The following is an 18,316-nucleotide window of genomic DNA, read 5'->3' on the forward strand; positions in this document are numbered from 1 at the left end:
ATTACTTTGGTTATACACACATCAGCTCTAATGAGGGAGCCAGTTAAGTGAAACACAGCCCGGCTCCTGTGTATAAGGTGGGACCAGGGCAACCTTCCCCAGCTATTAGCAAAGCTAATATCACAAATTATGCACTGCCTGAATTCAACCTCTTGCTTGCCTGGCTCCCAACCCCACACCCTACACACACACACACATACACACACATCCTCACATCCTCTGTGTATTACTATCTACTGAGGAGGTGCTAATACCGTGGTAATAAGCTAAAACAAATTTCACAAGAGCCATTTGAAAAGCAGCAATAGAATGCTGATCATGAATCTCAACACCAACGACTTGCTGCAGAGCGCAGCTGCCTCCCAGACCTGTGAATGAGAAAATTTACTGGCACTGGTCGAGCGGCTGTAGTGGGACACAGAGTCCAAACCTCTTATTAGGAGGAGTGTGACGGAGAGCACAGAGGTAGAGAGAGGGGAGAGTCAGGGCCACTCAAAGAAGAGACATGAATCTTTCATGGACACGCATGCTGACAGACAGATCAGACAGTCAGGGGAGGCAGGACAAGAAGCAGGGACAGCAGGGAGGAGAGAGACCTTAGATGTGCATCGATGTTCATGTGTGCATAAACATGGCTGCTGGTGCCAAAGCTGCTCCCATCAAGGTGTCCACAGCTCCGACGGCACACACAGACAAATAAACAGGTGCAAATGTACAGATTCTCAGTGTTTACGTATGTGTGCAGTCACGATAACTGAGCCACATTGGTGCAGGTAGATCTGTTGGCGCCCTGTCCGCTAATATGATATTTTCAAATAATGAGTCATTGTGTAGTTGGCACACCTTCTGTGCCATCTTTCAGTTGGCTGCTGTCTGGATGGCCAGATGGGGTGAGTGGATGGGTCGGGGGGAGTAGGGATGTTCATTTTGCTGTCTCACACACAGCTTGTGTGAGAGCCTTTAGATGAGCTTGGGGATAGAGGGGACTAAAAGAGACACAATTTGAGGACTAACAGCAGCCCCTCTGCCTTTTTCCTGTATTAGGACCACACAGAGGTGATTATGGCCAGCACTGGGTGTGGTATTTGTATTTGTATATATGTATCTGTTTGTCTGTAAACATATTTGCTCATGTGCAACAGAAAGAGCAGTAAGTGTCGCCCTTATTTAAATTGCCAAGCCGGGTGGGTGGATGAGGCAGGCCGGTCTGTGATTATTTTCCCTTCCTCATTACAGAACACAGTCACTGACCTTCTCAGCTGACACAAACACGCAGGAGCGAACCATCAGAGAGAAACTGACAAATACACTACATCAAACCTTCACACTTTCATTGCACTTTTTTAATGAGAACCTTTAGCTTGTTTGGGTTTCAGCTTTCATGCTTTTTTTTTTTTTTTTTTAAATTCACAGTTACTGTTGCAAGTATTGGGGTGTAGGGTAAAATATGATATGGTTTGCATGATATATGTAGAGAGAGAAATACAAAATATCTGAGGATGACTGACTTCAGTCATTGTGTGCAGCCATCTGTTTCCCTCAGCTGTTTCAGTGAATCAACCATAGCAGTCATTATTACTGTCTTGCTTGTCTATTGTTGTTACTCTAACATATATTGAACAATGCCAATAAAGCTCTTTCAACTGATGTGAACTGAAGAAGAGAAGAACAGAGAGAAAGAGAGAGAGACAGAGAGATTAAAAGCCAGACTCCACTAAATGTGTCCTGTTGTGTGAGTGTAATGTCAATGTGTCATTCTAGCTGCTCCACAGAGTCTATTGTTTGGAGAGAGAGCACAGAGATAAAACACCTTTGTCATATTCACCTTTATGCTTTTATTGTATGAGTTCTTTATTGTTTCGCTTATTTTTTCATTATGTGCACATAAGCTGAGCTGGAGCACTAAAATACAACCGCAAAATGTAGTTATGTGCCAGTATTATTGGTTACATTTATTTGTATGATTGTCACTTTTGCCAAATATTCAGAAATCATGGCCTTAGTAGATTCCTGTTCATTTTCTGCATTTTTGCTTCTCTATTTAGCTCAATGTACTATTAAAAGTGCACTAGAACTAGAAAATTGGCAAGGGTTGATTGAAATAAAGAGCTTTCATACTCAACATACCGTAGGATGAAGCTGTGTGCCATGCCATGTTTTTTTTTTTTTTGGAGTTTGGAGTTTGGAGTTTGGAGGTTAGAAAGACACAGAGGATAGACAGAGTCAGAGAGAGAGAGAGAGAGAGGTGTTGAGCTGGTGGTGGAGGGGAAGTAGTCGGGTAGAAATGCTTTTGCCTGTATTGTCCTTGTCCCAGCAGTCAGTGATGTGTTGTTCTGCCCGGGACACATGTTTGAGTCATGGTTAACACTGAGAGCTTTGTGGAAATCCTCTCTGTCCCTGTTTGCTCCCACTGAGAGCCTGCTTACATTGACATGGTTGCGAGACATTTACACGCACTGAGTCCCGAGGACAACCAAAGGCAGAGATGTAGGAAGCTGACAAGAGCTGACAGTTCACACAAACACAGGCACACACACACACACACACACACACACACACACACACTGGGACAAGGAAACAGTCACACATGAATGCCTTCACACACATGCACATAAACATATTCAGCCACACACTGGCATGCGTGCACAAACACAGATAGGCACAAGGCTGGGTGGAGCAATGGAAGATACAAGGGTACTAAATGATGCAGGAGACACTGCCAGGGACAAGGGGGAGGAGTCACTGATTCTCAGAGGATAAGGATAAAGAAGGAAGAGATCAAATGAGGGTTGAGGGAGAGAGGTGTGAAGGAGATATGAAGGATTGTGCATCCTGCTGAAGGAGGATATGAAGGATTGGGTGTCATGATCTGCCAGGGTCTTTGGGGTTGGAGAGATAGATTAAAGGTCTGATTGAATAATGACAATAGAGAAAGAGTTGAGAGATTAGGGAGAGAGAAAGAGAGAGCGAGAGCAAGAGAGAGAGAGAGAGATGTGAGACTGGTAAGAGAGCAGAGCATACAAGATGTCAGTGGAGGAGGCCTTAGTGGCCTGTGGAGAGATGAAGTGCAAGACAACAAAAAAGAGGCAGAGCAGAGGAGGGAAAAGAGGTGGGAATGTGGTGTTCACACAACTGGAGCATGGCTATTGCATCACCACCTGCTCCATGACGTGCAGGCCCACGGTCACATAGCAGCTAAAATCCGATTTTTTTTTTTTTTTTTTTTTGGGCTGTCTGGTTTGAGCCGGAGAGATTCTCTGCAGTCTAAATGACAAGAGGCCACATCAAATTTGATATTTTTCTAACGGGATTCAAAGCACATTTCTTGTTTCAAATGTTACTCAAATTTCTTGACATGACACTCAGTTTGAACTGTCAGATTTGGTTCGTGTGAATCCCAGGGACCACACGCCCCACCAGTCATTGCCTCTGTCACAGGTCCCTCACTTTACTGTTATACCAGTGCTGACAGCTGCTGCTTTCTCCATCATCTATGTTGAAATCTGCAATGAATAATTTCAGCATCATGACTGGACATTGCCCGTCTATAGAGCAACAGAATAATCCATTCCATTTTGCTACCTTGAGCTGGTTGTAAACCAAACAGCTATCACACAGTGGACACTCAGGCAACTAAATGTGCAACTAAATATGAGTACAATCTGAAAAAAAAAAAATACAAAAACAAAAACATGACAAATCAGAATTGGTCACTTTTGACTGGAGGTTTGGATAGTCACCCTCTGATTTACTAAGGCAGGTGCAAACCAGCACCATAAAAATGGGCGCAAGGGTGCAACTACTACCAATTTAACATGTGATTTTACTAGCAGCTGACATTTAAATGAGCTCTGTCATAATTCAGCTCAATCAGCCAATTAGAATACCAAGGTTGCTATTTCGACACAGGGAGTGCAATGAAATTGTTTGCTGTAAAAGAGCTAGGTTGAGCTGGGTGATTCTGGGTTAGTTTTGATACAGTGCCAAAAAGGAACCTGGGATTTTTTTTAAGGTTAATAATCTTTGAGTAGTAAGTGGATTTGGCAGTGGAGAGGGTGCCTTTATAATCTAGCATACCAGGCTACCAGGCCAAGCGAGGTGGAAGACCTCCAGTTTAGTGCCGTGCCAGTTTTGCTCTAATCCCCTACACATCAGAAAAGAAAATAGTAGAGACAAAGGCAGCCTAAACATTTGTGTTAAGACATAAGTAACAGACATAAGTACTAATAAGAGTTGTAAGGTATCACAAAGTGCTTCTGTCTTTAGTACTGCCAAAAAAGACATAACATTAAAAGCAAAACAGTTTTACAGTAAAGTGAACACATTTCCGAACAGTGTTGAGAATCAAATCCAATTTACCCTGTGGTGTGAACAAAGCCACATACACACATGCAAATGAGCAAAGATAAATGCACACGCACACACACGCCAATTTTAACTCTGCTAATTGGTGTAGTGTCTTTGATCGATGTCAGGCCGGGTCTAGATGTGCAGAGACAGGGGCAGTTATTGGAAGAGAGGTCTTATCGGTCACAAAGAGTGAATTTTAAGGAGCTCCCATGATCCCCTGACTTTCTGCTGATCCCTGATTCAGATACACCCGGGGCATGTGCACACAAAAGGCCAAACACACACACACAGACACAAACAAACACACGTACAGGGCCAGTGAGCAGCACGATGCTCAAGGTTGAGTTTCAGAAGTCAAGAGAGAGGTAAGACAGAATGGGGGGGTGGGGGCGGGGCAGGGAGGGAGGGGTGGAAGAAGGGTGTCAGGCAGTCAGAGAGAAAAAATAGATTGGGAGCAAATAGAAGGCAGTGAGGGACATGATGGAACAAAGTAAGCGGGGAAGGACAAATAAGAGGTTTGAAGATACAAATGGAGTGATCAATAGAGATGTCCAGTGAGGAAAGAGGGGATGTGGAGAAAGAAAGGAAGGGGGATGGGATAGAAGCAGGGAGACAGAAGGAATAACACAGAGAACTTGTTTCTGCCAGGTGTGTATACATACATATCTATATCTATATCTATAGCTATATATAGATATAAATATAGATACACACACACACACACACACACATATATCTATATCTATCTATCTATCTATATCTATATATAGATAGATAGATAGATAGATATTACCATCTGCTGTCACAGACTTTATTTAATGTCTTTTTATGGGACATTGTATTTTTTGACTTCCACTAGCGACTTTGTTTAGCGTTTGAATGTCATTCATTATTCACTCAACCACCTCAGTGTACAGTGCTATACCTCATACATATTGTGCAAGGCAAAATTTTGAGATTCAATGCATTATTTTTTCATTAAGCTGATTGTTCACTCTTTTTCTTTCATATTTATCATATGTTAAGTCCAAGTCGCAATGAATCGACTTATGGTATGCAACATAATACATTTTCCTCATGGATTATGACACCAAGAGTCCAGACCTCCTTTTATATTTAACATGCATGGCCTGACCGGCAGAGGGTTGGATGTCAGCAGAGACCACAGGGGCTCATATCAGGTAGGAGGCTTAGTGGATGCTGGCTTGTGCACCATTCAGCTGAGGTAGTGCTTTTTGTGCTAATATCTGAAGCAGTTCTTGGTAAGTAGGGTGCATCGAAGCACATGAGGGATCCTTTCACTTTACTGAAGTGTGTGTTTGGGATAGTTTTGGCAATATCACTTGTCTGTTGCAGGTCCTTGCCACTGCCGTTTTGCCTTTGTCTTTCTTTGCTATTTTTGTGTGCTTTGTTATTGTGCTTATTCATGCAGGGTCTGTAATCTATTGCTGTAACTGACTGGTATATTTTAACTGGGTCCTGAAGGGGATTCTACAGTGGAGCCACGTTCCACCCCCAGCTCTTTCTAGTTTCATAAACTTATCTTTTTGTTGTGGAACCACGTTCGCTGTCTTCCTAGTAAACCAACCTGTGTGTATGCAAGCTCGCGTTTAACGTGTCTCAAAGTATTTCTATGGGTGAAATCCCCAAGGTGGCACTGTGGGGAACTGAATGGTCATCTCCTTAGCACGCTGCCAGACTAACAGTTTTCTGATGTGTTATTCTTGCTCTGAAAACAAAACAAAACAATGGGAGCCTGGACTTGTGTCGTGTACCAACAAGATTAGCTGACTGCCCCAATCATTATGCTGCTGAATCACAGTATATCAACAATGACTCCATGGTACCTGCCTTTCCCCTCGTCCTCTTCCTCCTCTGTGTCCCCCATATCCAATTATACTTTCACTCCCCTTACCCATAATTCCCTTTTTCCCTCTTTTCTCTCCTCCCCTACACTTCCATCTCCATCTATTCCCTCCCTTCGTGTGTAATTAATGAGGGTGCGCCTCCTGTTGGACAGAAGTAGGTCTCGGGAGGGTTGCTGGTGGCTGGGGACAGGCCTGGGTTGGGGGGGGGGTAGTAAAATGTGATCAGGGACAACAGAACTGGCCAGCGGAGATAGAGCCTGATGGATGTGCCAAAGAGCAGGACAAGAGGCGCGAAGAAGGCAAGAGAGAGAGGAGGGATGATGGCGAGCCGTCGTTCCATTTCCTTTCTGTCTGGCTTCTTGATGATGAAGGCCATTACTCACTCAGAGATGTGAGCCGGCGTCAAATTACTGATAGCCCTGCTCCAACCTGCACCCGCACCCACACCCTACCCCACCCCACTGCTCCACTTGCTGTCTTCACTTTCTGTATTGTTTTATTGTGTCTATCTTTTTCACCCTCTCAGTATGTCTCCTGAGCTTCACAGCTGTTTCAGACTTGGATTATCATTTTTCTCTCCATGGTGCAGTTTTTTTTTGCCCCACTCCTCTCTTAACCATTTCTCCTGTATCTTTTAGCCTCCTGCATATCACAATCACTCCCAAGATTTATTTGCCTTACATCAATATGAGGATTGTAAAAGATGATAGAAACTAAATCAGCATGATTGCCGCTCCATTTCACTGCAGATAGAGATAATAGCCATCCTAAGATGTGGGAGCAGTTTTGTCCCCCTCTACATTCAATCATCCGTAAGAGCGAGCATTTCCATACCTCTTCTAATCTCAATTAACGATGGGGGGTGCCGTAAATTTGGGTTTAAAATGGCTTCAGCGCTCTGCTGAGCCGGGATAGAAGTGTGTGCGTGTGTGTAATTAGGAGGCCAGTGAGCACACTAGAGCACAGATGAAGATGTTTTCAATTAAGGCCTACAAAGCAGAGCACCCCTTGCTAGTGGACCAGCAAGAACTTGATAAGCCTGATTTGTGCTTAAATTGACAGGAGGAGATCTTATTAAAGCCACTGACATAGATCTAAATTGTCATACAGCTTTCATATATTGAGATGTGAAAGTATAATGGGGGTGGTCTTTCTGTCATAAAAGATAGAGCAGGAAAACAGAGGAACACTGGATATAAAAGTGTGCACAAGTTGCATTTGTGAGCATGACATTTCAGCATGCATAATCCCATTAAATGTAGTCAATTATGGAGGACAATCTTTGGCAGGAGTTCAGCATGCGTTTCTGTGAAAATCAGCCGTAAGCCTTTGTTGTAGAGTTGGCTCAGTCAGAGCATGAATGAATGGATTAGATATGTGAGTGTGTCAGGACAGAAAACTGAGAGGACAAGGAGATGCTGTGTTTTCGGACCATATGAACTGGTGGTGACCTTACAAATGTCCATATTAATTCCCTGCACATGACCATGATGTACAATGGACAGCCTCCTTCCTGCTATTTTTTCAGGGTGAGAGGAAGGGTGTATGTGAAAGAAAAAAGAGTAAGAGAGCAATGTAGTGCTTGAGAAAGAGAGATAATGTGTGTTCATGTAATTGAAGGATAAACATGACAGTCATGGTGACAATTCGCATAGCTGCAGCTACAAGTAGTGCTGTGCTGACTGCATAATAGAGTTGACCTGGAAAAGAGAGGCTCTAACAAATGTGCACACGTAAACACACACACACACACACACACACACACACACACACACACACACACACACACACACACATGCCAGTCACCAGGTGACAATACAAAAAATATAGACTCATACATCTGAATATTAAGCACAGAAAGTCACAGCAAAATGACAAACATTATGCAATATGCTGAGGTGCACTTTATGCCACAATAAAAACATTGCTGCAGTGAAAAATTACATTAGGAATAGAAGCCCTACCAGCTACAATATTGCCCAACCTTCATACTCATGTTGATACCTTTAGAAATAATAGATGGAATGTAATTACCATGCCAAGATGCATTGTTGACTGAGGGATGAACTGTCAACATATTCTACAGAGCTGGAGCAAAGTATGAGAAAATATAGTGATGCAGTGGAAATGACAGCTTTCCATGCCTCTGTGTAAATTAGGGTTGAGAGGTGAAAAACTGGGTGCACATTTTAATCAGAGGAGCAGCGTGTTTGTCCTATAAGCTTGTACACCTTATGTTCACTTTTAATTTGGCTTATGTTCAAACTTCAGCCCTTGCTAACACTTCCATATGGGCATTAACACTTAGATAATAACCTTCTAGCAGGGGAGCAGTCATGTAAAAGTTTTACAAAACATAACCATGAAAAATGGAAGCTGGAATGCTGACTACATACAATAAGCAGCACATTCTGTAGCCCACAAATAAGATGCCTTTCATCTGTACATTTCCTCATTTCCTCATTTCCCTTCTCTCATTTTTTAATTTGTATTTTACCAGACTACCGGAAGGGATTTTGAAGCAAAATGTGGCATTAGAATGCCTCATCCCAGCTAATTTCTCCTTAATGAGAAAATCCGGCATGCTCCATATTTAAGTAAGCTAGAGCAATTACAAGGTGATTAAAACAACTTGTGCCGTCATAGCCTACCTCAGGAAAGAAAACACAAACACAAACATACACACACACATTCTCTCACTCACTCACTCTTGGTAATATCCTTATAAATGCACCATCAGTCAATTCAACGCCCTCTGCTTTCTGTGTGTTTCAGCTGCGTCCAGGTGAAGCCTTCACTGTGTACCACACCAGTCCAACGCTGTCCAGCCTGTCCAAACCCGTGGTGCTGTGGACTCAGCAGGACGTCTGCAAGTGGCTTAAGAAACACTGTCCTCACAACTACCTGACCTACGTAGAGGCCTTCTCTCATCACGCCATCACAGGTACTGTGCAATGTACTTTTATGATTTTCTCTTCAGATACCAATGACACCACTAATTCTTTTAAAACTCTTCTTACATACATGAAGTGGCAAAATATTTGCTATTTCTACAGTGGAAATGGGTAAATGCATACATGAAATAATTGTATTTGAGAGCATTTGCATTGGCATTAAATACACTGCTGAGTATTTCACTCTTGTTTGCCGCTCAGTAAGAGCAATTGTAAAACACACGTTCAGTTGTTCAACAGCGTTCAGCAAAGTGAACAACTGAAATGTTTTTTATTACCTTTTTCAGGAGTTATTGTTACCTCTGAATCAACTGAAAATTTGGGCAACTATTATTAAGTGGACTGAAATAATTCCAAAGTATACTTTTCTGTTTCTTTCTGCCTTTACAGCATCTTATAAAAATAAACCTTGAAATTCCTGGTTAAAGAGAAAACTTGCTAAGAATATTTTTATGTTAGGACTGATTGTTAAAAGGAAACTTCAGGATCAATATTGTAGCACTGATCTGCCCATCCCTAGTCCCAACATATATGTATGTAAACACAAATGTTGATGTGACATGTATTAAAACCTCATGTCTCCATAGTGTGACCCAACAAAGGTTAAAAGAAGAGGAACGTAGTGTTTCTAAACAGACCCAATGGCTTTAACAGGCCTTGACTACATGAGTTGACACAAAATTCAGTTCAGTTCACATAAAAAAAGGTTTATTGCTGTCAAATAGTTGAATTATTATTTGAAGTGGAGATCACCTGAGGACGAAGAAGAACAGTTCGGTACAATTTCAATAAAAACCAATATAAAACAACTGTCAGAGACAGTAAGGCTTAAAATTAATGACAGTTTAAGACACCCCTTGCTGCACTGTTGAATTGAATAAATTGGTAAGTCAAAGATCAGTAGGGCAAAACAGCAGTCTGGCAGTAAGTCTGCGAAAAGGAAACCACAGAAGGAATCAGTTATAAAAACTGGAAAAATACCTCAGAGGGAATAGCCCTCCTACATTACCATACCAGTTTAGGTTACCTGGTTGAATCTGGGCCTGTAAATTGGCACTGGAAAGATGACTGGCTGATTGCCTACAACGGTCCTTATAAAGGCAGGGAAGGGCGGTGATGTTACCCTAGGTGCCCCTGCCACCCCTCACAATAGTTACTGATAACTGTGCATAAAATATCAAAAGTGCAGATGAGATGACTTGTGGAGGTTGTAGAGGTACAATGAAAACACGTTCTGACATGCACTCGAAACACAGACACACACACAGTTTTGTTCAGTGGCCTCCACTGTTCAGCAAAACACAGCGGTGATGTCACCATGGTCAAAGAGGTGGGTGGAAAGCAGCGCCATAGAAAGGCATACCAAATCTCACACAAGTTTTATTTTTAGATTCCTGGTTCCACAGCTTAGCTATTTCAACTGGAAACAGGTTTACACCCAAATCTGTGCAAAGGAGATTTAAAAGGCATTCATGTGAGGTAACGAAAGGAGCGGAGCCTATTTTTGGAGAAGAAAGGGAAAGCTGCGGAAACAGTAGTGGTTTATCGTGTTCAGAGTTCAAACAAACCCCCCTCCCCTCTCCCACACACACACACACACACACACACACACACACACACACGCACATTTTGCTTGTTAGCATGCCAAGACAAATGCATACAAGTGCGTGCACATACACAAACACACACACACAGTCCCCCATCTTGAGAGACCAGACAGTAGAGCAGGTTCTTTTTTAATGTCTCACAGAGAACAGATTGCTCTTCTGTGCCGTAGGGTCAGTCACCACTCACTTACACTTGCATACGCGTACACACACACACACACACACACACACACACACACAGACATACACGTACCTATCCGTCTACTTCAGGGTTAACAATAGCCCATCAGGAGGGATGCTGCCACTTTCATAGCTAAAGCAGCTCTGATCTGATCATTTGTATTCATGTATTCACAAAAGAGAGACAGAAAGAGAACAGCTCAGATCCTATTATTAGTATGTATTCACTTGCTGATGTCCAGCTGAATTTCAGTTTGTCATGCTCATTAGCTGTAGTGTTTTTATGCAAATAATGTGTGAATGTGTCTGTGTGTGTATTTGTTATACACGCCCGGCTATTGAGTATCCAATTTCAATCTACAACATAGTATAAAAGAGTTTCCCAGAATATGATAAAGAAGGCCAAGTATTACATGTCAAAAATAAAAGAAAATTACTTTATTTTGCAGGTTCTCCAAAACAAACAAAAAAAAGATGTTGGACCTCAGCAAAGGGAGGAAAAATGGATTTTATGGGCATGCAATATCACTTTTTGCTCAGTGACCCTAATTTAATAGTGTCTTATCTGTCTCAGTAAGAGCACTTATTGTGGAACAAGATGCCTGAGGAGATCAGGCTACCTTCTTAAGTGTCTCCTTTCATATCAGCCTCAAAATCTTACTTTTATAAAGTTGCTTTTTGCTTTGTTTTGGGGAAAAAAAATGCTTGACAAAGAGATTAAGAGGACATTATTTTAAAATTATTATTATTATTATTATTACTTGTTCAGTGCAAGCAGTGGAGTGATCTAACTCAATATTGGCAGATTCAGAATTGTTAATATTCAGAAGCAGTGTCTGAATCAGTAGCTGGCGCCAGTGGGTGTTTGAGAAAGTGAGACAGAATGAGAGTGAAAAAGAAAGTGAACAATAGACATAATGAAAGTGACTCGGGGCTACAGACTCACCCTTGATGCCACATACAAGCTGACAGCAGTGTAATACAGTATGTGAGCCTTTAGGGGTAAGCGTGGACTGAACTGCTCTAGTACTATCGAAGGTTTAATCCAAGGTCTTTTCTTTTATAGGGAAGTCTTTACCTTCCTCCCTTCTGGACCGCTTTCAGTCTGATTTAAGTGTCATTATCATCCCAGCCAAGGCAGAAATGCCTCCCATTTGCCCACAGACATTGTTAATAAGCAATTAATTTTGAAGCTAAATTGAGAGAAGCGATCTCCATTGAAACAGCTTTTGTTTTGGTGTCTTTTTTCTCCCTTTGACAGCACCACTTTCCCTATCTGCAGGCGATTATTAGGAGCTGTATTAAGTCTGTCTGAAGGGAATTGATTTGAGCTCCATTCATCTGCTTTGTCTCATTTGTACACACAGAGAGACCAAGGGCAGTGGTTTTCTAGGACATACTGTTACTGCCTCTGGGAGACACACAGAGAGAGAGAGAGAGAGAGAGAGAGAGAGAGAGAGAGAGAGAGAGAAAGAGAGAGAGAGAGGGAGAGAGAGACAGAGAGAGACAGAGAGAGAGAGAGACAGGGAGAGACAGAGATATTATTGATATTGTTCTTTAAAAAAAAAATAAATGCAAAATTATTTGTGGTTGTGACCCCTAGGCAGTTATGTTCATACAAAGATGGCTTGGGCAGTCCATGTGAGGAAAACAGAGAGCAACAAGGCTCTGAGGAAAAGGAAATAAGCCCATTCTTTTCAAGCAAAGGCACATGTGTTCACACACCCACGTATGCACACAGATACACACACACACACACACACATACAAATATCCATTAAACCATTATGAAAGCTAACTGGTTTGTCATGGAGCTGTCTCCTGGGGAGTGGATCCTTTTCCATAGTAGAGGTAGCTATTGTCTGTATTGTTTCAGTCCATCTGGTTGTGAGGAAAGAGCTGGCTGACGGTTCTGTCCTCATGTGACCCGCCTAGTCCCAGTCAGAGCAGCAGCCTATATCATATCAAGTACTTCACAATTACTGCTGCTTCCTGATTGAATTTTGAGCACTTAGCTCAAGCCAACAAAGTATCAGCCACTCAACTGTCAAAAAAAGTGATCTTTGCTGAAAGGAAGTTTCAGACGCCTCAGAGTTTTATCTCTCTAACCAGGAGGCAGTGGTGCAAGTACAGACTCGTTTTTTCCAGATAACCAAAATTTCAGCACTATTTCCACACTGTTCCAAAAGCTTGAATTTGATACCAACTTTATAAATGTTCAATACTTTGAATAAATGTGTTCCAAAAAGTTGAGATCCCATTTTGACGTCACCTCCAGAGGGTGTGTATGTGTGTACTGGAGTGGTTCACAGAAAAGGGAAGAGGGAATAGACAGAGCCAGCCGGATTCTTGACAGTGGACAGCGCAAAATCAACAGTCAAGCAGCTGAAAACATGTCAAGATTGTCAAGCAGTCTACCACTTCTTGAACGGAGTCCCAGTTAAACTGCTGGGATGGTGCCGGTGCCAGGAGTGAGCTATTAAGCTCACAGAGTCTAAAGACAGACACCCATCTGACATGTCAAAACCCAAAAGTTGCAACAAACTTGTGAGTGGTGACACATTACTTGTTTTTGTGTTTTTGTTTTTTCCTTCCTTTTCCTGTGCATATATTATATCATATTTACTTATTTATTGCTTCAGTTTTCTGTAGTCATGACAACATTAATGTACTACAGACTGGTTTGTTACCACTCCTATCAAAAGGGTGTTGTAAAATGATTGGTAGCCTACACACTTAACTTTTCCCTTTTTTTCTGCTCTGATGCTGTTGTTATTTGCACTGTATTTCGGAGGTGGGAAATTTGCACCTTTTAAAATGTCCCCAATTTGAGCCTAATATTGCTCAGGGCCATAATGCTTTACTGTGCGTTGCTCATCTTTAGAGGTGCTTTGGGAAACCCTCAGGCCAGGCTCTGGTCTATATTCACAGAGGGTCACAACACACCTACCCCGGTCTTCCACACTATTAGACACATGAATCTGTCCTCCAACCCACAGCCTGTCTGATGAAATATGACCGCTGACTCTCTATTAGGGACATTTATATTTCATGGGTTCTTGCCTTCTCTTGTCTTGTCCTGTGTCTTCTCTTCTCTTCTCTTCTCTTCTCTTCTCTTCTCTTCTCTATCTATCTATCTATCTATCTATCTATCTATCTATCTCTATCTAAGTTACAACTGTGTATATGTGTATTTGTATGTGTGAGAGGTGGATAAATGCATACAAACATACATTTGTACACATTACGTCCATATATATGCATAGAGAAATACATAGAGGAACTGACAGAGAGAGATAGAGAAGATTCGCTCATGTCCAAGGCAAGGAAATGGGAATGGATGGATTGATTTGGAGAGTGAGCAGCATGAGTAATGAGTCTAATTATGATTTGGGCATCGTACAGGGCTGCTGCAGGTATGATGGATTCCCTTTCTTTCCGCGCTGGTGAAGGACATGGCTCCCTTACCACTACTAACCTGTCTCTGTGTGTATGTCCGTGCTTGTGCGTGTGCATGTTATCACAAATCCACATGTTTTTGGATAGCCTTTGTGTTTGTGCGAGAGTGCGAGTGTGTGTGTGTATGTGTGTGTGCAGTTTGGTTGTAAAAGCTGGGATGTTTACTGTGGGTATTGGCATATTAAAAGTGTATGTGTCCAGGGTTAACCACCTACTGTTGTAGTAAAACTCAGCTCCAGTAAATAGCCTGCCTGGGCAATCTTCCCCATGCCAGCCTCTTTATTGCCACTAACTATTGGGCTGCAGCAGTAACCAGGAAATACAGAGCAGTCAGTCGGAAATACAGTCAGTCAACTCCCATACTACACGATAGTGTAAATACACGCATATATATACATGGACAATGTCAATGCACACATTCAAAGAATATTAAACACAGTCCTCTCGAAAGATAATTAGTTATTTTCAGTGTGGGCCTTATTTCCCTACTTTTTGTCCTTGATAGTGATCAACATTCAATCAAGTGACTGACTGCAGAGCATGTACTTTAATGTAAGTTCAATCAGGGAGACTGCCTGTACCATCTTCACAGGGTCACTCATTCATTTTCCTTAATCACATTAGGCTATCAGGAGCTGCTGCCGTGTTTTTTCTTTGTGTGTGTGTGTGTGTGTGTGTGTGTGTGTGTGTGTGTCTTCTTTTTTGTTTTGTTTAGTTTTTGTGGGCCCATCACAGTCGGCCTGTATTCCCAGGGGCTTACTGATATTTTCAGTTCTTTCTACGGCACCTTCCTCTAAGGTTATGGGCTAAGGCCACCTATCAACTCATGTGCCTATCAGTGTCAGTCATCCAGAGAATCAGTCAGAATCTCTGGTTTCCCACTCACCTTGCCTCTCTTTTTACACACCTCATTTGTTTTTGCTTGTGTTGTCAGGTCCACTTCTTTTGTGCACCTTTCCACATCTGTAACACCACCAATGTAAATGCTCCAGAGAGTTACATATGGGGAAATCGTATAGCCAGAATGAAGAGGATCATCCTCTCTCCTTATTGAATGGCACTACCATCCACGGGAGCCTCTCCTCAGAAATCTTTCAGAATCAATAAATGTATCATTTTATTCAGCAAGTCTCTCCCATTTTGTTCACTCAAATTAGTCTCTCCTGATTGAACTCTTGCTCACAAGAAACAATGTTGCAAAGCAATCTCTCGTGTTCAAATGAAATTCAGTTGAACTAAAAAAAAAAAAAAAAAAAGGGTGGTGGGGTGGGGGGGGTAAAACATGCCCTTTCAGCACAGTAATTTGATACCAATTTGATTCCATTTGATACATTTTGGCATTGCTCATACACTTCCTCCTTTCCTCTCCTGGCTTTCCTGAATTTCTGCTGCACACACATCATTGTACAAGAAGGAGAAGAAAGGGCAACATTTCATTGCTAAAGCTTTCACGTTTTTAATAACTTGATGGATTGCTTGCATTAAAAATCAGTTTTATTTATGAATTTGAAATCAAACTTAAATGAACTGCAGCAGATATTGCTTGCCTTTTGCCCTACTGGAAGGCAGGGCTGTGTTGCTCCATCCATCAGTGTGTCCCTCTGTCCATTCAACACTTTACTCCAAGGCATCATATCTTCAAAAATGCTGGGCGGTTGGCCATGAAATTCGGTGACCGCATTCCTGCTCCCTACAGGATGAAACTTGTCAATTTTGGTGACCTCATGACCTTTCCATTACCTTAGCCAAAATGTCAAATTTTTCACACAAGATATCATGAAATATAATGAGTCCATGATATTTGGTGAGTGTCTTCATACTCCCCAAAGGAAGATTTTTCTCGACTGTGGTGACCCAATGACCTTTTGTCAAGCACCACACTCAGACCAAACATTTGATCTGTAAACAACATATCTCTAAATTTAATGGATGGGTTGCCAAGTAATTTTCTGAGTGTGGTCATGCTCCCAAGGAATTAACCCTTGGTTTCACCTTAAGCGCCACCATAAGGTCAAAATGTCAAATATCTCATAATGTATTGGGCAGACTGTTATGACAGTTGGTAAGCACACCTCATTAACTCTAGTAACCTCATGACCTTTCCTCGAGTGCCACCCTCAGACCAAAATGTCAGAATTGCACAAGAGATATCATAAATCTAATTTGTGGATTGTTGTGATATTTTGTGATTGCATTCATACTCCTCAAAGGAAGACTTTACATGATTTTGATGATCTGATTACCTTTCATCTAGCACCACCATCAGCCCACAATGTCAGATTTGATACCTCAGATCTATTGGGGAAAATGAGAGTCATAAAACTCTCCAGGTACCCTCAGCTGATTGGTTCCTGACTGACGCTCTTTTCATAAGTAACCAATCATCATCCCTAAATTCAAAGACCTTTAAAGTTTATGTCTGCTTACCTTGGCAGGTGTCTATCTATCTGCCCTGCTGCTGTTTCTCATGTGTTGCAGCATTGCTTTAACCCACCTCCTCCCCAGCTCCACCTTCTTAGATCTGTTTTTGGGGAGGGGAGGGGGGGGGGGGGGGGGGGGGGGGGGGGTGCTTTTATCCCTATTTAATTTAATTTATTTTAATGTATATGCAGCAGCAATTTATGAAAATAAATGTGTGCAGCAACTAACATAAAAGCAGATCTAGTCTGCCAAAGTGAAAACCTTTGTCTCATCATTTAATGAATAAGTTTCCTGTATGCTATTTGTTCTGGCTGAATTGCCATGAAAATTAAAGCACATTCATGCTGCCCCAAAGATGAATCCTGTAATTTTTTTGTGACCTCGGGACCTTTCCTGTAGAACCAATCTGAGGCCAAAATGTATAAACCACAATGCCTCGACATGTACCCAGTCAGCAGGGCATCAGCAGCAGAGGGTTTGTGCTTGTTGTAAATGCAGCTGATTGTGTTAGTGTGAATAGAACTGATAGTTTAGACTCTGATTACCTTCGACTGCTGACCATGATGAATTCCATGCTATGTTTGTGTTTGTGTTAACACCCTTTCACAATTTGTAATGATAGGTCAGAGATATTGAAGACGGACAAAAAAAAAATCCTGCATATATCGTGCATGCATATAATATGCATATGATAACGAGATGTGAGCTGACATGAGTGGTTTTTTCCAAGTCAACTCTGTAGTTCATTTTTGTAATAATCCAATGTGTCGCGAACCTGGCATCAGAGTACTTGAACTCTCTACTCTCTAAGAAGCTTATGCAAGTTAAAATGAAAAATCTAATACCAGAAAATACCTGAGCTTCAGGCCATGGATAATCAGAAAATTGGATGTGGGCAAGTCTCAATATATTTTGAGTGTTATCGTGTTAAAAATGACATGTTTTGGGGGCTTTTGGGTTCTGCCTTTTTAGATTCCCTTGGCCTCGTTGGACTGTACTGGAGAACGGCGCTCCCTGAAAAGTGAAATGCATGTAGCACTCAATGAAGTAAATGACTCAGAATTGGCAAAAACTAGATAACCAGGTTGAAAATTGCCAGAATCATCTTTTAGCATTCATTCATTTTCTCTACCTACCTTTTTAGGGCTGTGGGGTGCTGGAGACCATCCCAGCATACACCAGGCAGAAGGCAGTTAAACATTTTAGAAAGACCGCCAATCAATTACAGGGCCAGTACAGACAGACCAGTGATACTGAATCATGTGCCATGGAGGGCCAAGAGTATACATGTCCTCCATGCAGCCAATCATCATATGTGGTGATTGCACTAATTAGCTTTTCACTCCCTTCTTGAAGTTTTTCTAATCAGTGAAATCACCTGCTGTGGTTTGGTTGGAAGCAAAGCCTATACACCCCTGGCCCTCCACTGCACAAGATGGGACGCCATTGAAGTAGACAGAATAACTCATTCATATCTA

The 18,316-nt window shown here is 41.9% G+C and overlaps 1 protein-coding gene across 1 annotated transcript in view; it reads left to right on the plus strand.

Annotated features, from left to right (window-relative positions):
• The window catches only part of samd10b (sterile alpha motif domain containing 10b), a 51,365-nt gene that overhangs the window by 24,507 nt on the left and 8,542 nt on the right, over positions 1-18,316 (plus strand). Inside the window, exon 3 of the mRNA XM_030054860.1 lies at positions 8,994-9,162. Within this exon, the coding sequence (XP_029910720.1) occupies positions 8,994-9,162 (169 nt within the window). The remainder of the gene's footprint in view (positions 1-8,993; positions 9,163-18,316) is intronic.

The sequence above is a fragment of the Myripristis murdjan genome, chromosome 7 (genome assembly GCF_902150065.1).
Source record: "Myripristis murdjan chromosome 7, fMyrMur1.1, whole genome shotgun sequence".
NCBI classification, from domain to species: Eukaryota; Metazoa; Chordata; class Actinopteri; order Holocentriformes; family Holocentridae; genus Myripristis; species Myripristis murdjan.